The sequence below is a fragment of the Amphiura filiformis genome, chromosome 14 (assembly GCF_039555335.1).
Source record: "Amphiura filiformis chromosome 14, Afil_fr2py, whole genome shotgun sequence".
NCBI classification, from domain to species: domain Eukaryota; kingdom Metazoa; phylum Echinodermata; class Ophiuroidea; order Amphilepidida; family Amphiuridae; genus Amphiura; species Amphiura filiformis.
In genome coordinates, this window is record NC_092641.1 from 40,810,574 (window position 1) to 40,837,740 (window position 27,167).

The window sequence follows — 27,167 nt, forward strand, 5'->3', positions numbered from 1 at the left end:
TCTCACCTCACTGGAGAACAGATATACATATCTTGCCATTGCCTATGTAACCAAGTGTCTCTGTGGTGTGTACGATGTTGATCCCTTCAAATATATCAAGATTAATTTGCGTCATGCAGACACTCTCAAGTTTCATCATTCATATGCCAGAACTGACAGTTTTAAATTCACAGTTTTTAATAGATTTCCTGTATTATTTTGACAATTTACCCTCTTATGTCAAGGACCAACTCTTGATGAGTCTTCCTAGTTTTTTACAAGGTACAAAAAACATTTAAATGAAATCAGCTGGCAGGTCCAGAACTAATCCTGATTTCTTTTTTTTTTTTTTGGGTGCAATAACTGTAATTTTCCTTTCTGTACTTTTGTATTTTTGTTATTTTTATAACTTTACATAATATTTCATTGACATTTTTAGATGTTCATATGAGCTGCTTGGCCTGGTGGGAGTTTTGCTCTTCATCCTGGGGGTCTCTCAGCCCTTTTTGTTGTTTTGTGTTTGTAGAGAGCCATACGGTTAGCCACTTTGAAAGTTGACTTTTTGTCACTGTTTGGCTTTCCCTGCCAGGGTTCTCTTGTTTTCCGTCCTGTTTTGTTAATTTGTTGCTCCGACCCACCCTCCCGGGGTTTGGTGCTATCTGCCCAGCAGGCCATGTTGCTCAATTCCCATATGTGTACATCCATATCGGGGCGGTGCGCTTGTCGGTTGCTGCATGTGTCTCGTTTCGCATGATAGCTGGGGGTGGGTGCTGGGCTTGTCTCGGGTGGGGGTCGCTTCGGGTCGTCCACGGGTCGCATGGTTTGGGAATACGTTTCTGTATTCCTGAATCAGGTGACTTCGGTATGGCTTGGGGCGGCTTAGGCTTGGGACGGGTCTGGTATTCGTCCCTGGCTGTTTATGTGGAATGGAGCGTGTGTGGCGGCCGACGGGTGCATCGTTTTTGATGTGGATGTACACATATGTAGTGCTTATATACATGTAGTACTATTGGTGAATTTTGTTTTGGGGGTTCGGTAGTTTGCTCGCGTTTTGGACGTCTCATCTTCCGGTCGGGGGACGTCATTGGTGATGCTGGGCTGGCGGCAGTCCTACTCTCGTTCCGGAGTGTGCGGACTTTGCGGTGGTTGGTCATATGCAGGATTTGGTGAGTGTGTCCCTTCATCACCGTTATTGGCGTTAGCATCCATTCGATGCTTGGTTTTGATGTGACGCGTGATCTGTCATGGCGGACTTGTTTATGAGGGACATGACCACTAAGTCATGTGTGTGGCTGGTTGCTGTGGGGAGCTGTGCGCCTGGAGATGGGGGTGTTGCTGGTTCGTCGTGTTGCTGAGGGGTCCTCCGATCGGGGGTGGGACGTCTGGAGAGGGGGTGAATTGTGGTACTTGTGGAGCGGCTTACCATTGGTATGTCGTCTAACAGTCCTGATGAACTTATTCAAGGGCTCATATTTAATAGTTTTTAAATATCTAATTGTTTTTGATGTAGTACTTATAAATGTGCAATATATGTATTTTATAATGTTTTTCTGGCGAATAAAATGAAATGAAAATGAAATGAAATGAAGGAGACAACCTACTCGACTCTCTTTATTCTTGAAGTTAATAGCAACACAACAGGAAACTACACGTGCCAATTTGCAAACGAAAGAGGCGTCAGTGTTGCGACTATATCGCTTCAAAGTAAGTATATACATTGTAGATGTACAGGTCATGGGTCAAAGTTCGTGGCATCCAAGTCCTCGCAGAGCACATCTACGAGGGTCATTCAAAAAGTTCTACCTCCATCGTCACATCTCTGTTATCTTACCAGCCATTAAATTTAAATTGCCCATGAACATACTCTTAAATTTTGGCTATACAATAAAAGTTATGTGGTGTGAGTTTTGGTTGTTAAGATGTGTTGGCTAAAGCGAATACGAATTTGGACCGTCGGAAACGGTATGAAAAGAAAGGCCAATTTTGATTAAATCATCATCAAGCTTTCTCCAAGCTTTCTCCAACGATTGCGATCTTGGGCAAGCGAAATAATTTTGTTTGGCTGCAGCATCCCTTCAGTATTACCCAAGAGGTGCTCGACATACTGTAAGTACAGTGTGCGTGGCCGCCCCGGATTCCTCTTCCCATGTGGTGGAATATAAAGGGAATATTCTTTCACAGGCTCGTCGTCTTCAAGACGCAGTATATGGCCGAGAAATTTGAGTTGACGACTAAGCTGTTTGATCCTCAATTAACGAAGTTGAAAACACTTTTGGATATCTGGTCCCAGATGAACCTGACCCCAATAGGCAGAATTACAATTGTCAAATCAAAGGCACTCTCAAATAAAATACATGAAACAAGTGGAGCAAATTATTTTCAAATTTATATGGAATAGTAAACCAGATAATGTTAAGAGTTTTGTAATGTACTGTAACAAAGAAAATGGAGGTTTAAAAATGACAAATATTACTGATTTTTGTAATGCCTTAAAAAAGACGACACAACCACATGCTATTACACCCAACGCCGCAAACAGTAAGTTTAAAAACAATCTGACGATATAAACATCTAAAAAAGTTAACTAACCCCCTTAAATAATGACCGTTATTCAACAACGGGCTATTGTATTGCAAATCTGTAAAATGCGTTGAAAGCAAAATTTATTTCTGCGCATTTTGACACCTCATTTGATACAATAGCCCAGAAAACAATAAAACACCGGTCAATTAAATGTAGGGAGGTCTAGATTTAAAAGTTGCATTTACGTCGTACATACAAATGTTTACAATACAAAACAAAACAAAGATATCATTACACAGATTTCCTTCCATTACACTGAATGCAAAATCAATAGAATTTACTGCAACTTTCAAATCTTGGGCTACATTGATTTAAATGTACGCTGTGACGTCAATATTTAGTCAATTGCTACAAATGAGTGTCAAAATGTGCAAAAATAAATTCTGCTTCCAACACATTTTACAGATTTGTAATACAATCATTATTTTCATTATTTAAGGGGGTTAGTTACCTTTTTTGAGATGTTTATTTTAAGTCTTTCTTGAAGTGCCCATCGGCCTACGCTCATGCTTCACTCTGGTAAAGATCTAGCATCAATGTTTTAGTTACGTATTGTTTGTTTCTCCCAAATAAAATGACGACAAAACCACCTGCTATTACACACAACACCGCAAACAGTAAGTATAAAAACAACCTGACGATATATTTTTAGTCCTTATTGAAGTGCCCATTGGCCTACGCTCATGCTTTACGCTGGTTAAGATCTAGCATCAATGTTTTAGTTATGTATTGTTTGTTTCTCCTAGATAAAATGACGACACAGCCACCTGCTATTACACACAACACCGCAAACAGTAAGTATAAAAGCAACCTGACGATATATTTTAAGTCCTTCTTGAAGTGCCCATTGGCCTACGCTCATGCTTCAAACTGGTAAAGATCTGGCATCAATGTTATGTTTGGCCGCAACTATATAGTAAGTATGAAAGCAACATTCGGATATATTTTGTACAAAAAATCAACATTTACAGATACATTGTACAAAATTTTAAAAAACGCACTCAGAAATATTAGTTTAGAAAATTGCTTGCCTTATATAGGGCTCCACGATTTGATCAATAAACATTCATAGATGAAATAGGTTAATTACGTCCTTCTGCAAGTAGCCATTGGCCTTACGTCCCCGGGAATAAGAAAGTAAATTAACATATCTCCTGTAGCCATAGAGATACCAAAAAGTAGTTTCACACATGAATTTTGTATTGTATTTCTGAGGAAAAAAATCAGTATTAATGCTCATTTCGATTTGGATTTGGAAGATACCTTCTCTTAAATAACAGTATTGCGAACCACTAGCATCCATGGCTCGATGTAGAGAGTCTTTCCTATTCAGAGGAAATATTGCAATTACACACCTTATTGCCTTTTAACAATAACCAATGACACTAGCACGTAATGTGACCATCCATTTCAAACCGCTCGTAAAGTCGGCAAATTGTCAAGCACCAATCTTTAATCCTACTGTTGAAGAGGATAATAAGCTTATACTTATGTATAGCATTAGTAAAAAGCTTAAGTCTTTGTTTGCTTTGGCTAAATCCTGTTCAAGCGGTGGGATAACCACCAATTAACAATGAGAGGACATTCCTGAACCTCGTTCAGTTGGGGATGATTTGAAGTGACCGCCAATTATGACCATTTGATATTTAATACCAGCAATGTAGAAAAAAAAAAGAAATAATGTAGTGCCAAAATAATTTACCCTTTTACGGAAGGAGCAAAGTTTAATAAGTTATAACTCCGCTTCTGCAGTAAGAATGTCAGCGGCGAATGTCAGGTTATTATTTCCCAGTCTTTAAAAAAAAATTGCAGGCAGAGGTGGGAATCGATCTCGGTACCTCCCGGTTAAAAAGCACTGTGCAAGACCACTAAACCAACTAAATATCTGTTGTGAGATGCTTGACATTAATCTTTGGTATTGCTTAGTGGAACAAATCGCGGAATTAAATCAGTAATAAAAGAAGTAGATTCTTATTTAGCGGTCTAATTGGATAAAAGGGGAAATATTTGTCCCTGCTTTAAATAAAATATAGGTTAGAAAATTATCAAATAAATTTAAATTAAAAATTTAGATTTTATATTTATTTCTTTCACGAAGTGGCACTATTACAGACAAACACTGTATAAGCTAAAAACTCGACCCTCATCACTAGATGCTGTCATATAGATCAGTGGTAGAGCATCAGACTGCTAATGTCAATATCGTTGGTTCGAGTCCTCCTGCCAGCAATGGTTATATTAATGACTTTAATGCTGCGCTACAATTTGTTCAATTTTTTTTCGTTTATTTATTTATTTATTTATTTATTTATTTATTTATTTATTTATTTATTTATTTATTTATTTATTTATTTATATATTTATTTATTTATTTATTTATTTATTTATTTATGTTTATTTATGTAAATAATATGATATATTGAAAGAGGTATTTGAGCAATTGAAATTTTGATTTTATAATCCTATGGGGTCATTTTGAACCCCCACCTCTCCCAAATTGCCAAACGCACAACACCTATGAGTTTGCATCATACATAATAATCAGTACGTCCATGTCAGCATCATAAAAAAAACCCCATTCTATATGTATACCTGACGCCGGCAACTAGACTAATATAAAAAAAATAGTATCACATCTTCCCTGCTCAATCAAAATAATACATGGTTTGTTATGGTTGGGATTAGTGTCCGATCTCTGTAATGTAATGTAAATGAAGCATATTGATATGCAGGAAGAATCAATCAGGGCACTAGCTTTATTGTCCTATGAGATGTAGGGCCTAGTGCGAACTGCCCAAACTGATTGTTCATTTAGTATCACAATCTATTAGGGAAAGATAAACACTATTCAAAATATCAATAGACAAGAAGAAAGGAATTTAGAGACTTGTAATTGAGTCATGCATGATTTAACAGAAGGTTCTTTCCAAAACCCAAACGTAATGTTGCTAAATAATGTAATTCTAGGTGGTCCAAACTATTCTTTACTAGAGTAGTTATCATATTTAGAACAATTTGAAACAATCTCCATCAAAATTAGAGCATTTTGTCTGTTCCCTATTTAACCTTTGACCACCTTTTTGCTCATAACTCCACAAGGATAGGTCGTAGATAGGTGAAACTATATATTTTCAATATGATGAGAGAAATAAATTTTACAGTGTTTGAATTTTTGGCTTTTGACCTCTGTATAAACTTTGACCATGGATATCTCAAATTGCCCGGGAGTGTCAATTTTATCCCTCGGAATCTCATTTTGTACCACCCATAGAACAATAATCAACAAAGAAAAAAAAACTTTATTGGCAAAACCAACCTATACCTTGCCCTGCCACCGGAGTAATATAGTTTTTGTGTCATACAACTAGAAAGTAACCATTGGAATCATTTATATTTAATTACCAACATACAACATTTCGAGGGTTGTGAATTCACGGTTGTTTGATGGGATCATTTATTAATTTTTCTAACAAAGCATTATATAAATGTTCAATTCTATACCTGAATAATATCAACAGCTATCACACTAATAACCTGTATATACACATATATTTTGTAGGAATTTGTAGCATAGATTTTCGTTTCTATATCAAATTATTCATCTTTTTTTGGGGTGATTCTTATTCTATAAACTGTACATTTGGGTGCAAATTGAGGTCGCTATTTACATATATTTTACAATTAAATTAGCCAAATACTATGAGTTATACCTTACATTTCATGGTAAAAAGTTTTCTGAAAATTATTCTTTGTAATTTGTTAGTGTTTTTGCTGATGTTCTAACACATTATACAAGTGTCTAGACCTTGTAAAGATGCAAACAAGATTTACGATAAATAGCGCCCTCATTGTTGAATTTTTCTTAAAAATGACTCAGTTTCATATGCCACCAAACAACTGTTTGAACCGGAAAGTCGTAACTCACAAAGGGAGCTTTGTGAGGTAAGGTTTTCTTACTCTCAACCCTCGATTTTCCCAGTTATTACTTTTTTGTCAGGTGTGACATCACGTCAGTTTGCAATGACAACGGAGGGAGTAACTTCAGAATTTAATGGTTAGTATGCATACTTAATTTATCATTATGTCTTATGTTACCACGATTTCTTTAGCATGTTTAGATAATGTATTTAAGGCTTACCTTACTTATTAGCATACAAAATGCGTATGGTCATACAAATATTCATGTATGCATTACAAGTCATCATATTTGGCTGAGTAGCGACGCTAGGCGTCTCTACACTTTGTTTAACATAACATAAGCTATACCAAAACCATGCAAACCAGAAAGGTGGATCAAGGGAAGGCAACGTGGATTCAAGTGCATGTATTCTATATATCTCGTTTACTTAAATCCATTTAAGAAGTAGACGCCATTTTGCTTCCTACAAGATATTATTCACGTATTGTAATAGGCCTACTTATTTTTTTTACATTTTTTTGGTTTGTTTGTTTGTTTGTTTGTTTGTTTGTTTTTGTTTTTTGTTTTTTAATTGAAGGGCAACATGATTCGTGTTAAGTCACAGTTATATTGCTGCTGTTAAATAATTGAATCTACTTTTCCCATTTTCTCGCAAGGTGTTCTTACAACAGTACGCGTTGAAACAAATGAAATTGAAATCAACTGGGAACCATTCCGATCAACTAATGATTATATATCCCAATATCGGGTAAGTAATGTTTATTTACAAAACTAAAACAGTACCATTATTTGAAAAGATGCATGCGCGCCAAACTTTAGCTCTCTTAGTAGTTTTCTGTAGGATATCTCAATATCTGCTAGTAAATAAATAATTTTTGAATTAGGCATTCAACAGCTCTTCCTATATACCTATTGTATATGAGCCAATCATTATCAATCCATCATAAATCCACATTTATTTAGCGTGTATACGATCGCAAGTTAATGGATTCGCCTATATATACGCGTTAAGCGTAAGCGCGTAAAATTTGCCATGCCTGGAACTTGTGTGCGTTACACGTTGTTTTCATTATTTTGGAGAAAGCGGCTAAACATTGTCTTTTATTCTGTGCTCGGGTTGAGTGGCAATAACTAAAATGGATCGACATTCCTCATGAAATAATCCTGTGAATTGCACGATCTTTAGCTTGTGTTCGTTGTTGAAGGGGATTCAATCATGTTTCACTGTTGTTCATCACCGATTAACAACGATGCGTCCGTGTCATGTGCGTGGTTTACTTCGTGAGGGCAGCTTCTGCCCGACTCGGAGCGAAGTAAACCTAGCAGACGCGCCAGATGCGAGTTGTTAATCGGTGATGAACAACGGTGAAACGTGATTGTATCCCTTTCAACAACGAAAAAAATCAGATGATCATTTCATGAGGAATGTCCAATTTAGTTATTGCCACTTAACCCGGGCACTCAACATCACACATGTCACAAGAAGATGGATGGTTTCCTGTTGACAGCAGCAAAAGAACTACAGAATAAAAGGGCAATGTTTAGCCGCTTCGTTCAATATACAACATGGTATACCGTATACGCGCTTCCATTAATTTGCGTTCGCATATACGCTACTGGTAAAGTGTGGTTTCAAAACGGATGAACAACGATTGGCGCCTGTACAAAGGTATAGGAAGAGTTGTTGAAAGACCGTTTTGATATTTTCCCATTTGGTATTTGTGCAAAATGGCCGCGAGCTCTGCGTGTAATTGTCTCAGGAATGGGGGGGGGGGGGGGCTGTATCCTTGTCGCTGGGTACCACAACCCCTAGCTATACGTTACTTATTACAGTGCTCTCTCTCTCTCTCTCCCTCCCTCCCTCCCTCCCTCCCTCTGTGTCTCTCGCTCTCTCTCCCCCCTCTCTCTCTTTCTCTCTTATGAAACATTACCAACCAGTAACTGGAACAATATCATCGTTTGAACTTTTGCAGGTGTTTTACCAAGTTAGGGATAATAACACTGACAGTTCTGTAATCTTTGTGGAGGGAAACCAAACCAGTATTGTTATCACGAATCTTTTACATGGCACTTTGTACAGAATATGGGTTGAAGCTTACACCCAAGAAGCGATATTAGTTGATCTGGGCACCATCGATATCACTACGCCAGGTATATTATCACTGATTATAGTGTATCTCATCTCAAGTTGAGAGTAACACCAATACACCATGTTGAATTTTGAAGTGCTATATTCCAATCAGTTCGTTTGCTTAGTTGCGTCGTCAGCGTACGGACAAATCGTCCTTCAACGCGTGTGTACACACGCCTCGTGTAATTATGTTAGCACGCGCGATTCGAATCTGCCACTCTAAAATCCAACATGACGTTGAGTTGAAAAATAGTGGAGGGGGATAAAAAAAAAGGACATCACAAAAATGGTATCAAAACTTAGGTGGTGGTGGGGGTAAAATTCACGTTGCCTACACCAGTGCAACTGTAATTATCATACCATTAAGTCGTTTCTCTGGGCAGGTTTTCATTATACTGACTAGATATATACCGTATACCGCGGAATATGGGCATGTTGCCGGGGGGGGGGTCTGCGCTAAGCAAGGGATGCGTGAGTGAACTCAAAAAGACAAAAAGAGCGAAAGAGAATTCGCGCGTAATATGAGCGATGTTGCCCAGTCTGAACACTGTACCGGCGTCAGCTGGAAGTACGCATATGCATGGGATATTCCAATATGTGTGTTATTAAGGTTTGACACTATTTTAAAGTGTTGCGATTTGGTAGTTCACAACATCTTGCGAATGGTAGTCAGCTTGGGCAAAAATCGCATTGCTCATTTCATAGCGAGTGTGTAGAAGAATTCAAATATCACAGATATACTTTTGTAGGACCTGTGGTTCTTGAGTTATGTTGTAAAGTGGCCGAAACAACAACACTTTTGTAAAACGTGCATAACTCATTAACAACAATATATTAAGCAAGTTTTCAAAGTATATGATTTGTAGAATGAACTTTTGCAAAACACCAATGTGTTAATTTTCAATAATATATTGATTCAGATAATGAAAATCGATTTTTTTTTGGCTGCTTCGACCAACAATATACGTATACTTAATCTATGGTATTTGTTTACTAAGGTACTATCAACGACTGCTATACCTTGTTTAGGACTTTCAAAAGAAGTACCTACATGTGCAACCATGACTGTTTCAAAATAGCCCGCCAAAGTCATGTAGGTAACTCCGAGGTCGTGCATTGAATTGGTTTGAATGAGGAACCAGCGCCTTTTGTTAGAAGCCACACATAAGTGGATAGCCTCTATTATGCCAAATGTTCAAATTAAATTTAAATTCGGCACCCTTGCACGTCTTTAACACAGTGCAGTATAAACATAAAAGATAATGTTTGCGAGAATGTGCGATTGCAATAAGTTTTTGAAAAACATTTTGCCAAAATATTTTAAAATAACATTTTGACAACATTTTAAAAATGTAGTTGTATATAGTTTGTTTTCATACAAACAGGTTTTAAAACATTTTTATGACCTTTATACAACCCGACAAAAATGTCTTACATTTGCTGGGTCAGCTCCTGGAATTCGCATTAATTTCCTCAAATATGAAGAATGTTTTTCACACTTTTACTACAATCATGTGCATGCCCGTTTTCAAGGTTTTCATAAATGTTTTAGTAATCAATCTTACCTTTCCTCCTGTAGATGTTCCTGATGCAACCACTTCTACCAACCTGTTTCTAATTGTAGGAATATCTGTTGGTGTTCTGCTGGCAGCTATTGCGATTGCCCTGTTGATATTTGCAGCTAAACGAAGGTAGTTTAAAGACTCGGTCGCTATATTTTACGCTTCTTATTGGTCATATGAATTCAAATATGTTATTTTTTGTTTGTGGTTTTCTTGTTGTTGTTAATGTTCTTTATCTTTTTCTTCTCTATTCTTCTTTTGCTTCCCTTCTAATTCTAATTTGTGACCGTACACGACGAATGAGCCGTGAATTCCGCCCGGTCAATTTTGTTTTATTTCGTGTTTAGAAAATATATATCATAGCTTTAAAATCGTATATCATTTGACTTCAAACGAAATCCAGAAGCGGGGTTATGGTTTCTTGATCTTTGCTCCTTCAACAAAATGGTATACCTTTTCCGGTTCTACACGTGTCTCTTTTCCCACATTGCTGGTAATAAATATCAAACAGTCATAATTGGCGGTCAGGAATATCGTCTCATTGTTAATTGTTGGTTACACATACTTAGACAAAATACAATACTTTGTAATCCACCACGTGAACAGGATTTAGCCAAAGCAAGACTGTAGATATTTAAGAATTCTATAGAGATAGGTAGAAGCTTATTATCCTCTTCAACAATAGGATTATTGATTGGTTTAAAAGTTGTTTGACTAGCGCTATCAAAATGAGATACACGTATAGCACTTACTTGAGGTACCTACGAATACGACCTTCATGCATAATTTACACTGTAACTCAGAATATAATTTAGGAAATTTACAGCTCGTGGTGTACGGTCACATATATGCCACTTTCTCTTTCTTCGCCTTCGTCTCCCTTTTTAGCCCTTTTCTACTCATTCTGTTTCTAGTTCTTCTTCTACTAGAACTATTCCTTCTCCTTCCTTATCTTCGTCTAGTATTTGTATGCTCGCCTACTCCGTATAATTATAATCCTTGTTTGTTTAATTTTCGGCTCTTTCTTGCTCTTCCTACTCATATTCTATATTATTATTATTATTATTATTATTATTATTATTATTATTATTATTATTATTATTATTATTATCTATGCCCGTGCAACGGGGCATAGATATTGTATTTGTTTTGTTTAGTCTTCGGATTCTCCTTCTTCTTCTCCTTCTCAAGATCAGTCCTTTGCCCTCCTCTAGCTCAAGAACTAAAGTAGCCTCGGGGCCCATACTTGGTACAATGATGGCCCATGACCCCTAGAAACATCCTAGGGTACCCCCGACCCCAGAGGTCAAAGGTCATGGGCTACAGGGGGCAATATGTGTAAAATTTCAAACAGCTCTAGCTCAAGAACTATAGCGCCCTCAGGGTTCATACTTAGTATAATGATGGCCCATGATCCCTAGAAGTAACTTATGGTAGCCTCGACCCCAGGGGTCAAAGGTCACAGGCTACAGGGGGTAATATGTGTAAATTTTAAAACCGCTTTAGCTCAAGAACTATAGCGCCCTCAGCGTTCATAATTAGTACAATGATGACCCATGACCCTTAGATATTTTCTGCAGTAACATCGACCCCAGAGGTCAAAAGTCATGGGCTACAGGGAGCAATATGTGTAAAATTTCAAACATCTCCAGCTCAAGAACTACAGCGCCCTCAGGGTTCATACTTGGTACAATGATGGCCCATAACCCTAGATGTATTCTGAGGTAGCCGCAACCCCAGAGGTCAAAGTTCAAAGGCTTTAAACTGCAAATTAGGTACGAACTATTAACACAGTGTAGCGCAATAGGCCGCATTTTGTTAGCTACCTGTATTTGCAATGATAACGGCCTGAATCGTACGTCAAGGAAACTGATCACTTGACAAAAACTCCCTTAAAAGGGAATGTGTAGGCATTTTGATTTTGGTTCCTTGGACCACCTCAATAGGTTGTCATGATGGGACAAGAAGTGTGGTTGGTTAAGGGGTGGGGTATAAGAGAGAGTGTGGTCAAGTCTGGTGGTGTAGTAGAGAGAGTGAGGGTCTGATGGGGTATAAGAGAGAGTGAAGGCTTAGTAGTGTATTAGAGAGTGTGGGCCAGTCTGGTGGTGTTTTAGAGCGTGAGTGTCTGGTGGAGTATAAGAGAGAGAGAGAGAGAGAGTGAGGGTCTGGTGGGGTATTAGAGAGAGTGTGGTCCAGGCTGGTGGTGTTTTAGAGAGATTGATGGTCTAATGGGGTATAAGAGAGAGTGAAGGCTTGGTAGGGTATAAGAGAGAGTGTGGGACAGTCTGGTGGTGTTTTAGAGAGAGTGTGCGTGTATAGTGGAGTATAAGAGCGTTAAGGCTTGGTGGGGTATTATAGAGAGTATGGGTCAGCCTGGTGGTGTTTTAGAGCGAGTGAGTTTCTGGTGGAGTATAAGAGAGAGTGAGGGTTTGGTGGGGTATCAGAGAGAGTGTGGTCCAGTCTAATGGTGTTTTAGAGAGAGTGAGGGTCTGGTGGGGTATAAATGAGAGTGAAGGCTTGGTAGGGTATTAGAGAGAGTGTGGGCCAGTCTAGTGTTATGATCATTACATGTATATCAAATGAAAGTTTAAAACAAGGGGTTTCACATGGGGCTCACCAAGTTTTCGTTTGTGAATAGGGGAAGGGGGTTAGCTGTGGTCATCACGGGCATAGATATTCGTGTTTGGTCAAACACAACTGTGGTTTCTAGTTATTATTGTTATTGTTATTATATATCCGCCTTATATTTCAGATGTTCATCGGTACCTCAACAACAACTCGATGACAATGCAATGGTCACACCCAAGTCAGGGTATTTGAAACTTGATAAGCCCTAATGATACAGAACCGGATACTTGACAATCGCATCTACCGTCATATGTACCCGGCATCTGTTAAAATTGATCATAACTTTTACCATACAATCGACAAACCGAATTCAACTGTATATGAAGTCTCTCCAACTATGCCATGAGTATTTGAAGACCTGAGCGCAAGAAGACCGTAAGTCCACCTGGCCCCTCAACATGTATACACTAAAGTTTCGTATTGTTTGATAACGTTTTATACATGTTCAGGGGTTAAAACAAATTTTTCACAACTTTTCACGATGTTTTCACCCTGGAACATGTATTAAACATTATAAAACCCTAAGAAACTATACGTAACTTTAGTGTATACATGTTCAGGGGCCAAATGGACTTACGGTCTTCTTGCGCTCAGGTCTTCAATTGAAATTGATCAGAATATAATGAACAAACCGAGCTCAGGGGTCGGATAGCAACGTTTGTACAGTATTTTTTGTGGGACATGAGAGTTGATATATTTGATATTTTTGATATTTAACAGTCCTCGAAGTAAATCTAATGATATGTACTTAAAATGTACGAGGGTCATTCAAAAAGTTCTCCCTCCATCATCACATCTCTGTTATCTTACGTGCCAGGATATTGAATTATGGATTACTGTAAATAAATTGAAATTAAATGATGACAAAACTGAACTTCTTATTATCACCTCCAAATATAATCAATCAAAACTTCGCTCCAACTCTCTTCAAATTGATTCTGCCAACATTCAAGCTTCTACTAATACTCGCAATCTAGGAATTATATTTGACAACATTCTCTCAATGGACGACCACATCAAAAATGTGTGCAAATCAACTTATTTTCAGATTAGAAACATTAATGAAATTCGCAAAGTGCTCGATTATGATACTGCTGCAACACTTGTCCACGCTTTAGTCACATCACGTCTTGGCAATGGAAATGCTTTATTATATGGAATCACTGAACGACAACTCAATAAACTTCAACAGGCTCAAAATGCTGCTGCACGCATGCTCACAAGGACTAGGAAATTTGACCATATTTCACCCGTCTTACAACGTCTGCATTGGTTACCAATTTGGTATCGCATTCATTTCAAACTCCTTCGTCTCACCTGGAAAGCGCTCCATGACATGGCACCTTCTTATATCAGTGAACTTATCAATTTTTATATTCCATCACGTAACCTTAGATCATCGGATAAACGTCTTCTTTCAGTTCCACGGACTTCTTCATCATTTGGCGACCGGGCCTTCTATGCTTGTGCACCTGCACTTTGGAACTTGCTTCCTTTAAATCTGCGTATTTGTGATTCACTTGATATTTTCAAAAAGACTTTACAAACTCATCTGTTTAAGATTGCTTATGACAATTGACTTCTATATGTGACTGTTTTTATAATTGTGTGTTAATTTTTAATTGTTCAATGTTTGCGCCTCGGAATAGGTTGTCTAGATAGATGGCGCATTATAAATGCATTATTATTATTATTATTAATTCTACCATAAACCCGGTTATTCTACCACCTACTTAATTACATGAAGATGATATATCTGATTTGAAATGATATATCTGATTTGAAAAGTGAATGCTTGCTATCTTGTATTTTAAATTTTCGAGCTTTATCTAAATAAGTTTTTTTTCTTGTTTGAATATTATTGATACAACTTTTACAATTATCTGTGCGCACAATATCTAAGAAATTATACTAGTGACTTATAATAATACACCACCTTATTGTTTTAGCTATTTTATCTTCTTCTTGTTTTGACTCCGAGTTTGGATTAAAACAATTAAAGGATTAACTGAATACTGACTTAAGGTCCGTTCATACAACCACCGCCTTTGCGATGCGTTGCTTTGCGTTGCCGATATATCGATTACTTTTTTGCCGCATCTCAACGCAACTCGTCTCATTTCCAAGTTAAAATGTATTTAAGTTTATTGCGATATCGATGCAACGCACCGCATCGCAAAGCAACGCATCGCAAATGCGGTGGTAGTATAAACGAACCTTTAGGTGTGTGGCCTCTGCGACAAAACATCAAGAACCATTTAGAAAACCATTGCATGTTATGCAGTCTCTTTAGAGAACCAAAAATTTCATCAAGTTGACCAAAGATGCTGTGTGGTTCCTTTTAAGAACCGCAAAGGGTTCATCTGAGAGGACAAAATAATAAAGACTCTTTTTGAACTTTTTGTAGAATGTGTTCAGGTAATCAACGATCAATCAGTATACGCGCCGACAATCTTCAATGCGCAATTCCAGTTAAAATCCATACACCATATATGGAAGACATTATCTTAATCTCCCACACGGGGTGTTATGTCAAATGGAGTCACCCATTCAGGCAACTCCTTTTGAAATTCACCTTCCATGTGTGGGAGATAAAGGTCGTGATATGTGGTGTATGTATCTTTTAAGTGGAATATCCCAATGTACTGCTCCTTCACAAACACTTAATGTATAGAATTACATATAATGTCTTTTTGCTTAATTAGGCATTATTGTGTATAAAATATATAATTTAGTTTTGTAATATGTTTGTCATTATATGGATGAAATAAACTAGACTGTACTTAAATAAACTGAAGAGAACTGAACTTTAAAGGCACAGGTTGAAAACTTTCATTTTCCATGGAATTGAAATGACTAGACAGTAAACATGAATATGTATAAATTACACCTTATTTCATAGGTAGTATTATAATTAGGGTCTTACTTTACACAAGGTCACCCAATACGATATACGCTGGCGAAATGACGTAATAAATCGGATCAACTGCCATAGCAATAGTTGAAAACAATTTTGAATATGTCGCGCTGCACTACAAGCAGGTTGCACTAATCACTTGTGTATGTCTGCAATCTTAGATTGAATACAATACCGGTCTTTTCAAAGATACTTAAAGGAGTATTTCGTGATCCTAGCATCCTCTTTTTATGACATTTTTCAGTAGATATTCACGAAAAAAGCTTATTCCCAAAATTTCAGTTGATTCCGATTTTGCGTTTCGAGTTATGCATGATTATGTGTATTACACTATTCCATAGACAATGTGTTGTAATTTCGTTCTGGTATACCAGAACGAAATTCAAATTTCACGATATCTTTGCTAAATTAATCTGCAAGAAATTTTGTGTACATAAACATTATGTAACTAGAGGTTTCCAGTGATATAAAAAGTTTTGAGAAAAGTGGGAGGATGATTCTGTGGATCACGAAATGCCTTTTAAGTTACAGGTACGAGTGATCAGCATGATATGGTCCAATGCAGAGGTATCGCGTGACGCACGATCCTGATTCTGGCAATGTACCAGTGCAGCGCCGTATATTCAAAAATTGTCTTCACCTATTGCTATGGTAGTTAGCCGATTATTACATAACTTCGCCAACGTATACCACACCGAATTGTTATTCTATAGTTCCCTTCCCCTCTCCAACCACACGCCAGGATAAACTGAGTTAAACCCAATCATTTAAGCTTTACAATGATATATCATTTGACTTCTAACAATATCCAGAAGCGGACTTATCGCTTGTTAAACTTTGCTCCTTCAGTAAACGGGTACATTATTTTGGTGCTAGATTATTTCTCTTTTTCCACATTGCTGGTATTTATATCAAATTGTCATAATTGGCGGTCACTTCAAATCATCCCCAAGTCAACGAGGTTTAGGAATGTCCTCTTATTGTTGATTGTTAGTTAACCCACCACTTGAACAGGATTTGGCCAAAGCAAACAAAGACGAGAGCTATTTACTAATTCTATACATAGGTATAAGCTTATTATCCTCTTCAACAATAGGATTAAAGATTGGCGTTTGATTGCCACTAAAATGAGAAACATGTAGGACAAACATTAGGTAAATATGAATACAACCTTTATGCACATTTTGCACTGTAACTCGAAATACAATTTGCCAACTTTACGAGCGGTTTGAGATGGATGGTCACATATGTATAGACTTAAAAGAAGCCATTTGCTAAAGCCATTAAAACTAAATTACAAAACAAGTTGTCGATAAATATAGAAATTTGTTCTGCGTATTTCGATACCTCATTTGGTACGATACGATTTTATTTTCCCAACATTTTTTATAGTAATTTGAACAAAATAGAAATCTTTTTAAAATTGATAAAAGAATTGCCTTTGTCCAGATATTGAATACACAGTGAAGTGAGCGTTCATCTATTAGGCAGTAAAGAGCCCGTACAAACAAAAAGGGGGAAATATCAGAAATAGTCACTTTTGAAACTGTACCTTTGGTCATGCAAATGCGTATAGCTTAGTCGGTTTAAGTTGTCTCGTACCGAATGAGGTATCAAAGTACGCATATCACAATTCTCCATCTATAGATCGTAATTCAACACGGTAATAGTGTCTTTAAGAAATTGCTTTTGTTTTAAGTATGCGGACATTTTTTGTGCGCAGTATAGTAGTTTTATGGGATTGAACTGTGCCTAACATGAGGGACGCCGATTTAGTTAGCCCACATACCATCATATTCATCGTTAGCCACCTTTTGTATGAACTCATTTAGCGACTCCACAGACATTTTAGCTGGATTGCCTGGTGGAGGGTCTGGCCCTTCGTATTCGTAATTGCATGTGCAGATAGGGTAGGTCTCGGGAGTACAGCATGGCCAGGCATTGAAATCATACATACCTAGTAAGGGGGGACCAAAGTTCATATCGGCTTTGAACTCATCCAGTTTGAGTATCATTTCATCAAATACAGCTTCGTGATGGGAAAGAGTAACATCCAAAGGATACGCTTCATTGGGGTCCGCGTCGATATTGTACATTAATGGAGGGTCATGCTCCCTGATGCAATCGGCTGGAAGACGTGGATTTGGACCACAAGCCCTGCAACCAAGGTTTTGCTGTAATGGGTAACCAGCGTCTCCACATAACCCCGGGTCAGCATGAGTCTCCTCCTTTGTCATGGTTTTATGGGAAATGAAATGGAACTTGTAGCTGCCATATCGTACTGCATAAACTGAATCTGAACAATAGAAGACCAACAGACGAGGTTCGTTGTTTTCTCCATGCTCTTTGTTCTTGATTAGTCTCGTAACCGGTTCCGGTTGTGGGTCAGGCGACCAATCGAAGAGCGCTGACGAAATATCAATACCGTCTATGATCCTATCATCAGGAAGTGAACCACCCGTAATGTTTATTAACGTTGGGAATATATCCAGCTGGCTGGCTACTGTTTCACTGGTGGATCCTGGTTTGATATGACCTGGCCAAGTGACTATACCGGGAACGCGGACGCCACCTTCCCAAAAGTTAAACTTACCACCTGTTGAGATTAAGGTTAGGATATCAAAAATGGCGTTTAAATATTTGAGATATACTCAATAATGTAATTGATGTAAAAAGTCTGGCCTAGACTTGGGAAGTTTTACACGTGTCACTGTTGATGCAATCCCTTTCAAACGTCATATGCCATTATATTTGGTACCAATGTATAGGTATGTGTGTCTTTTATCCAGTGATGTGAAATGTATTTAATAACACATTCCCACATAATACGCGATGACGTCATAATGTGTGCAGAGGCACTCTTAAAATTGGCAAATTCTTGCTATGTATAAAAGTATAGACAAAATAATTGATTATTGGCTGCAAATTCTACGAACATGCAATTTTCACCAAATTCATCATGATAAGGTATGAGAAAACCAATAGCCAGCTCTCTAGCGAGACGGCTCCGCTGTGGCCACACTACTATTTTGATTTTTTGGATGCGGAAGTTCACTTGCTGCAATTGAACCTGGGTGGTCATTAAGGCTGCAGCCAGAGCGGATCATTTGGTGTTAGGTCACATGAAGGTTATATCTGCTTGGGTAAATATTTATTCCTATTGTCCACTTTGTAGTAATAAGGATTTGTGCTTTCTCTGACCTATTTAATATTTGCACAATACGCCTTTTGTGCCTTAGATCCAATTCCCTGGGTCTTGGGTATGGGTCACAATGAAGCCCGGGCAATGCAGGTGGTAAGAACACACTTTAAGTTAGCGCAGTCGAAGGCAGGTACCGGGGCCAACCTTGAGTTGGCTTCGCCTGGCTCCGCTCAGATTAGAGCGCATCCAGAGCGGGCGGCCCTGCTGGAGCGCAGTCAAGTTGTGTTCTCGTGCCTAAATACGACGATCCTTCAAAAAGTTCTACCTCTATCTTCACATCTCTGTTATCTTACATGCCAAGAAATTGAAATTAACCATCTTAAATCCTGGCTACAAAATAAAAGTTAATTAATTAAAATGTGATTTTTGGCTGTTAAGATGTGTTGGTTGAAGCGAATAAAGGTTTGGTACATCGGAAATGGTCTGAGAAGAATGACTAATTTTCATTAAAAATGTAGGCCTCATCTATATGAAAATCATTACAGATTTATTTCTGAAAATGATTAAATTGCTTTATTATGGTTCAAATAATTCAACCAATATCTAATGCTTGCAAATAGTACAGTTTTACGGGATATCGTGTCTTTTGTGCAACTAAACCGATATATGTTCAGAATAGCTTTCATGACCCCTTTTCATAGGTTGTTAATGTCTTCGATCGGGTGAGCACCTGTTGGTTCAAGTCGTACTAATTAGGTCATAAATTAAAAGTCGTATGCATATTTTTTGCACTTTGTAAGTATTATAACAAGGTTATTAACAAATTCTTTATCTCATTTCCACGTCATGATGCACACATTGCTTAAAATAAACACGACGTAAATACAAATTATCCTTAAACGTGGTCTAGTTGAAATCTGGCAAATTTCACTAACATTTGTGTGTCTGTTGAACCCTTCGGTGTTTTCTTCTTTTATAAAACATGTTTCATTTTGTTTTGAAGTCCCACGGCATGTTAGGGTGTTCAAAGCGAAACAAAATATTTATCCTGAGTAAGCAATTGGACAACTGCATCTTAAAAACATGTTTACGGAGATTATCCAAAGCTACAATATGATGCATACTTAACATTTGGTCTAACATATTTAAACAGCCAAAAATATATCACATTTTCATCAAATTACTTTTATTTTGTTGCCAAGATGTAAGAGTATAATCATGGGTAATACTTTTTGAATGAGCCTCGTATGAAAGGAAATTACTATTTCAACCCAGTAATATAAAAATATCCTTGATCAACCTAACTACCCCTTTATGATAATTTCTGATGGTCGTTCCTACCCCGGTTCAGGAACTGGAGTGAAAATGTTATCACTGAAGTGAGTGCAAAGGATGGATCTACGATTAGCTTTATTTGTTGGCGCGTAAACACAAGCCTTTTTGTTGGGCAAAAATTCATAGCGAGGTACACGTCCATTTGTCTAACCCATTTCTGCGATATGTCAATCAAATACACAGACGAGTAACATTCATTTTCACATCTATGGTTCATATTACCCGTGTTGTATAATAAAGCAATGCAATTATTTTCATGTGTTTAAAGGTGCGTGGTCCATATTTTCATATCGTCGCTGGGCGGGAACCCGGGCGGGAACAAACATCACACTGTATTACACTTTGAACAGCTCGTACGATAATCGGCGTACCTTATAACATCGCGGATTAATATGAATATATTTTTTTTTCTGCGAGCATCGCTCCGGTATAACTTTACCTTACCTTTTTATCTCAATTCAAATCATGCCCTACCTTTCAGAACTCCGGCATCACCAGCTTCATTGCAAAAGGGTATCGCAGTCCCATGAACTGAGGTAAAGATGGAAATGGTATTGAATTTCTCCCGCAGGCGTTTTACTTCCTCCATTATGGCACCAACTGACCACGCCATTTCACGAATGTTGTCGCCATAACGCCCTAAAAATAATCATGTTATTATTATGGTGTGTAAACAGGTGTTTTTTAAAGGCACACCTTAGAGTGTCTTAGAACCCGATAGACGGTGACATTTGACCATACACTAGGATCCACAACATGCTCATCTATCATGGGAACAGTTCTTAAACCCTAATACATTTGTACATTCATCCTTTGAAGATTTGTGTACACAAACTCATACTCTGCAACTTGTGGTCAAATTTTGCACTATGATTATGTAATTGAGGTTATTGGACTATGCCATTGGGATGAGACTCTTGTGGTCCATAGTGATAAGATCGATAACGAGGCCTCTTAAACTGATGGCCTTTGTTTGCTAATTACCATAAAATCTATATAGCGGTTATTGCTAAAGTTGCAATATGGTGGCACAATTGGGCGGCAAACTGTATGCAAACAACACAGCATACTAATTATACATGTTCTACATTGTTGTATTTTAAAACACTGAAGACCAAAATTGACGTAAATGCCATCGGAACTGCATATGTGTTTAGTTGAGTTGTAATCACATTGATTTGCTTTCGTCATTTATGTAGTGATGCGAGAATGGGCTTAATTTTATGGCAACCAGCGTTTTGTTATGTTCCAATACATTTGGCTCGCCTGTATGTGAACTTCACATGTTCAGATAATACAAAAGCATGTTACCTGAGGTCAAAAAGGAATGTCCTAATTGGCCTATTTACGAAGTCATGCATTGACCATGCACTTGTCAAGAGCATGTTATCTGAGGTCAAAAAGGAATGTCCTAATGGCCTATTTACGAGGTCATGCATTGACCATGCACTTGTTTATAATGGATATGCAAGCTTTTTCAATGCGCAACAGTGATGGAAGTTGTAGATTTTGTGCACAAGATATACCAAATCTTTCACATACAATGACTTAGCATATCCAGTACAGGCTGAGCACTGTTATTTGGCAGTTCCTGGACACTATACTCTCTACGAGGTATCAGCTACCAAAGAACCTGGTAACATTAGACCATTCTTGAGTGTTAAAACATAATGAACTGATGAACTGAAGACTTAATTTCAGTCCCATTTAAAACACTCAGCATCTATAACATTAATTTTCAATAAGAGAACGACTTTTTCACATCAAAAGTTTTGGGAGAGGTGATCGGCTTCTATTTTATTCTATGTTTGCTCACAATGGGTAATGAGACAATTGACATGCTATATTATGATTTATTTGATACCTATTTTGAAAATAAAACCAGGAAAAATGCAGAATATTATGTTTAATTTTGTATTCTTTTCATTCTTTGAGTTTAAAATACTGCTTTGTTCCAGCTGCAGATGGAGCCACAATACAACTCGAAAAGCGTTTTTTGCTCAATATTTGTTGAGTAAAATACATTTCATGTTGCTCAAAATGTTGAGTAACATTTTACTCTTCATCATTTTGCAAATCTTTTTACTTAAGTTTTACTCAAATAATGAGTAATCGTTTTAATCAACACTTGCGTAAACCTTTAACGTAAGGTTGAACGAGTAAATTTTTCCTTGTTTCAGAGCAAAAAAGGGAACTACTAAATATTGGGTAAAATTTATTCAACAGACATTGAGCAAATATTACTCCAAGTGAATGAGTAAAATTTACTCTCATCTTTGAGTAAAAAAGGGAACTACTCAATATTGAGTAAAATTTACTCAACAAAAGTTGAGCAAAAGGGAACTACTCAATATTGAGTAAAGTTTAATCAACATGGTTGAGTAAACAATTAATCAACCGAAGCTGAGTAAAAATTACTCAAAATTCGACTAGTTCCTTTTTACTATCGTGATGAGTAATATTTTACTCAATACACTTTTATTTTTTGCTGTGTGGGTGAGAGCCAAAAGAAGCCTCGAAAATCAGTAATAGACGACTCGTTGCTGTTCAGATGGAAATATTAGGGTCTAGGTCTTTGGGTGACAGATCTAAAGAAAAAATATGGGGTATTTGGGTGACAGAGCATGTGCTGGTAATGGGGTCTTTTGGTGACAAGGTGAAAAAGGGGGTCTTAATAGCTTGGTCTTTGGGCGACAAAGCACGTGCTGGTAATGGGGTCTTTGGTTGACAGCGATGGTGAAAAGGGGGGGGGGGGGCTCCCTACATACGCGTCACCTCGAAAGTGGGAGTGCCCCCTAATTTCAGCACATCAAAGCTCCCATTGGGCACCCCATTCCTTTTTTAAAGGAATTTTTATTAGACATTGTTCACCATTTTCTGCGATTCTTTTCCTCCGATGAGTCAACTTCCCTCTTACGCGCTATTAAAAAATCATGAACCGTGGGTGAGTTTGATTGATATGATCGTCAGACACGAGTCAAAATAACTTTTGTGTGGGGGTGTGTGTGTGGGAGGGTGGGTGTATGGGGGTGTGTTTGTTTCTGACTTATATGTGATGCGATCAAGCAAAATCAGTCGGAACTCGGAAATATTAAATTTTCAGTTTCTTATAGAATAGTAAAAATCATCTACAGAGCTGGAATTTGCAGAAAACCCCATTGAAATTGAGCAACCAGTTGCAAAGATATGAGCAATTAAAGAGATTTCAAAACAAGAGGAAACAAAAAAAGAAATATTGCCTTTGTTTGGCTATATCTCTAAATCAATATATCCGAGTTCCGACTGATTTTGCTTGATCGCAACACATAAACAATTACCTCTCTTGGACGTGTCTCTAAAGGCCTCGTTACTACTATAGAGATTCACATGTGGCTGGAGCAGACCATAGTACAAGAAGAAAGGTTTCTTTTCATCTTTAGCAGTTCTCATGAAGCCAATTGCGTCATCCACGAATTTTTCACTTAATCCGTAGTGTGAGAATGGCTGTTGAATCATGTCGGCGCCAGAGTAAAGATAACACAACAATGGGTTTGGCTATGGGACTGTAGTACTGCTGACATGCCACTGCAGATGTAATTAAAACAAAGAAGACAACGAGAAAATAAAAATAAAATGAAAATATAATTTTTTGCACACAAACGAGTAAAGAGTATTGTAACATTTACATTGAAAGACGCCCTCAATTTCTTTTCAATACTCTGATTTTTATACATTATGATATATTTTAAGGCCATCTTAATTTAATAGTTCGTCTCAAAGCCCCTCCCAAGTTAAAAAAAAACTAATGCGGACTTCGTTTTGTTTTTACTTTAAATTTTTTTATCTGTTGGACGAGCTGTTTGACAAGAATAGACCACCTTTTCATCTCTCAATGAGGTTTCACTGTGGTCAAGATGAAGAATTTTATAGAGATTTAAGATTTAGGTATTTTGACGCCTGGCGATGTCAGACGTGAGATTTTTGTGTGGTGGACTTGAAAAATTAAATAAATAAATATATAAATAAATAAATATATAAATAAATAAATAAATAAATAAATAAATAAATAAATAAATAAATAAATAAATAAATAAATAAATAAATAAATAAATAAACAAATAAATAAATATATAAATATAACAGTATTATGTCAGGTAGAATGACTTTGTAATTAAGACTAATGTGTTCAATCCAATACAAGAGAGCTTAAAAACAAATAAATGTTTAAATAAATAAATAAATGTATAAATAAATAAATAAATAAATAAATAAATAAATAAATAAATAAATAAATAAATAAATAAATAAATAAATAAATAAATAAATAAATAATAAATAAATAAATAAAGAACTGAACATTTTACTAATGCGCGCGCGGGCTTTGAGATAAAGATGCCCTAATAAACTAGAATACCCTGCAAAAAACAAGGTCGTTTAATAGTGTTGTACGGCTATGAAAATTTCGTGCCCCGAACAGCGGCGCTACGGGGGCAAGGGGTGCCGCCACTGGCCCCGAAGTTATTATTCATATGATTGAAATATATATTAATTGATCTTATGGCTGAAAAGGAAAAGACAGGGCAAAACCAAAGATGCACCAATCACTCCTAATGTCGCACCTGAAGTTACAGTAATTATGGTAATGAGTGAATTTTGGAAAAATCTTCAAATGTATCACTGTGATCAAGAAATATTACCGAAAGAATCCAAGAATAAACCTTTCACTGCTAAAGAATTAGTATGGTCGCCCTCTCTCGACAGAATAAAACAAAACAAAAGCTTAACTGCAGGATGCAGTCTTAAAACGTTTATTCAAAATGTTTTAAAAATATTTTAGGAAACATTTTTGCCAAATAAAATCCTCTTTAGAATGTTTTGCATCAAGCCTTTAAAAAAATGAATGTTATTTAACGTTCTTTGTAAAACGTTTTATGTTTTCTGGGTAGGACAGAAAATCCACGATCGGTTTTAAAATCCGTGAAATATCTGCAATGAAACAGATATTTTACGGTTTTCTCAACTTATCACAGCTTTTTCTCGGATTTTTTTTTTTTTACTACGGGGCGGTTTATATTAAACCGCTATTCAGCACTACTGTTTTGATAACGGTCATTACGTTTTGTTACCAGGAGAGATTTGATCACGTCTCACCTCCTTTTTCAACCAAATCGATGGTAGTAACTCTTGTAGTGAGGCATCAACATTTAACCACACATTGCCTCCGGCCAAACTCACATCCTGGGAGCTAAATACCACACAAGGTCATTTTTATGTAACTCACTGACCCATGACCATACTGCCTCTAGCTATACTGACAGCCTGGTGATGTGGTCAACTCATTGACAGATCAGATACCAACCTCAGGAGGGAATTCAATTTTTGATCAATTCTCTCCAGGTAGTGAAACGTAATGATACTACCTGCTCTTCTTCACATTCCCACAGGTTCCCAACAGGCAGGTTGTGACCAACATAGTCGAATCCATGGTGGTGGGGCAGATGACTCCCATCATCGTGGCTGTATTCATTAACACCTAATTTTAGAAAGAAACGAAAAGCTTTCCCTAATCAGATCCAAATTTAGGAATACATAAAATAAATATCTGGGTCCTTATAGAACCAGACTCAAGCAAAGTGCTCAAAGCCATGCCAAAAAGCCTATATGCTGGCATACTATGGAAAAGAAGGAAGACATCGCTGACGAAAAGAACAAGAAAAAGAAGGCCATTCCCCACAGATCATGCGATCGATTTTACTGTTAGCCTTTGGGTCGAGAGGAAGGAAATTCTTAATCCAATTTCAACTGCCATTATGCATGATAAATTTGATTGATTTAAAACAAAACAAGAAATGTCTTTAAAAAAGACAATGCCTCAAGAGATTCCAGCGGGCACCATTTGTTATTAGCTTATAAGAGATACTTGAAATGCTAGCTTTAAGCCATCTTGCAATGGTAATAATTCTGTTGTATTTAATGCAGGAATACCTGCATGCCGGGTGGTAGTCCGAATAATCAGTCCCAAAACAAAATAAGGTCCATATTCATTTACTGACATGATCGATGGACCCTGCATTTCCAATACATTGATGCTGTAGCCTTCGTACTGAGTGAAGAAGGCTACACACAAGGAAACTAGGCTATAATCACGTATCATGAGCCTAGGCCTAGACAGGCCTAGGCAAAAAAAACTTTTTTTTTCTAATAATTTCTCCGCAAGCGTCATTTATGTCGACAAATTGTTCGCAAATCCACAGTAGGGTTGCAAATATACCATATGTCACTCGGAGTGTGACAATTTGTACAGATAAAGGCTACTTGGAAATTTGATGATCATACCTAGCATAGGCCTAGGCAAAAAAACCTTTTTTCTAATAATTTCTCCGCAAGCGTCATTTATGTCGACAAATTGTTCGCAAATCCACAGCAGGGTTGCAAATTTACTATATGTCACTTGGAGTGTGACAATTTGTACAGATAAATTTATCACAACAGGTATTTTTCTATTAATTTGGCCATTCGTCTGCATATTACCAAAAATAACGTCATTTATGTCGACAAATTGTTCGCAAATCCACCGGTTAGTTTTAAGGATATAATACATGGCATAAAATATGACAATATCAAAATAAATTTATAATGAACGCTTGTGTGGATATTTGCCAATACAATATACATCTGACATGTGTATATGATTTATGTCTTCAGTAGGAATTCGGCTGAGGGAATTCCAATTGAATGAACGCAACTTTCAATAGCGTGACGAATTTTTTGCGTACATTGCGCGATATACGCCAGCGTGTGCGATTGTGCGTGAGTATCGCGGAAGTGAATCCAACCATGCCAACGCACTCATAGACATACCACCTAGACCTAACACGCACCGCCAATTTAGGCGTGTGCCGCTGATTCAAAAGCGTCAGTTCAAATAAATAAATAAATAAATAAAATAAATATGAGTGCCCATCCCTAACCATGGCAGTAGGTGAAGCCAC

General features: G+C 37.2%; 2 protein-coding genes across 7 annotated transcripts in view; one reads left to right on the top strand and one right to left on the bottom strand.

Annotated features, from left to right (window-relative positions):
- The window catches only part of LOC140170097 (neuronal growth regulator 1-like), a 33,104-nt gene extending 17,359 nt beyond the window's left edge, over nt 1-15,745 (top strand). For 2 of the 6 annotated variants that reach the window (XM_072193417.1, XM_072193418.1), the window contains exons 7-14: nt 1,569-1,681; nt 3,130-3,179; nt 3,309-3,356; nt 6,542-6,616; nt 7,138-7,229; nt 8,455-8,632; nt 10,192-10,303; nt 12,927-15,745. In XM_072193417.1, the coding sequence (XP_072049518.1) occupies nt 1,569-1,681; nt 3,130-3,179; nt 3,309-3,356; nt 6,542-6,616; nt 7,138-7,229; nt 8,455-8,632; nt 10,192-10,303; nt 12,927-13,011 (753 nt within the window). In that variant the 3' untranslated portion in view covers nt 13,012-15,745. Of the gene's footprint in view, nt 1-1,568; nt 1,684-3,129; nt 3,180-3,308; nt 3,357-6,541; nt 6,617-7,137; nt 7,230-8,454; nt 8,633-10,191; nt 10,304-12,926 lie in introns of all 6 variants that reach the window. The other 4 variants (XM_072193419.1, XM_072193422.1, XM_072193420.1 and 1 more) reach the window with 4 other exon arrangements.
- Nucleotides 15,746-17,491: 1,746 nt separating this feature from the next.
- Nucleotides 17,492-20,809, bottom strand: LOC140169416 (arylsulfatase-like). Its single transcript, XM_072192674.1, has 2 exons — nt 20,671-20,809; nt 17,492-18,315 (listed from the first exon to the last, which is right to left on the bottom strand). Exons 1-2 carry the CDS (start codon nt 20,807-20,809, stop codon nt 17,492-17,494), a joined length of 963 nt encoding a protein of 320 aa, XP_072048775.1.
- Between the last annotated feature and the right edge of the window lie 6,358 nt (nt 20,810-27,167).

What these genes read in the sequence shown, in the direction of transcription:
- LOC140169416 (XM_072192674.1), bottom strand. Translation starts at nt 20,809, where the DNA reads ATGGCGTGGTCAGTTGGTGCCATAATGGAGGAAGTAAAACGCCTGCGG. An exon ending in TGATGCCGGAGTTCTGAAAG is followed by an intron (nt 18,316 to 20,670) that starts GTAGGGCATGAT and finishes TAATCTCAACAG; the next exon opens with GTGGTAAGTTTAACTTTTGG.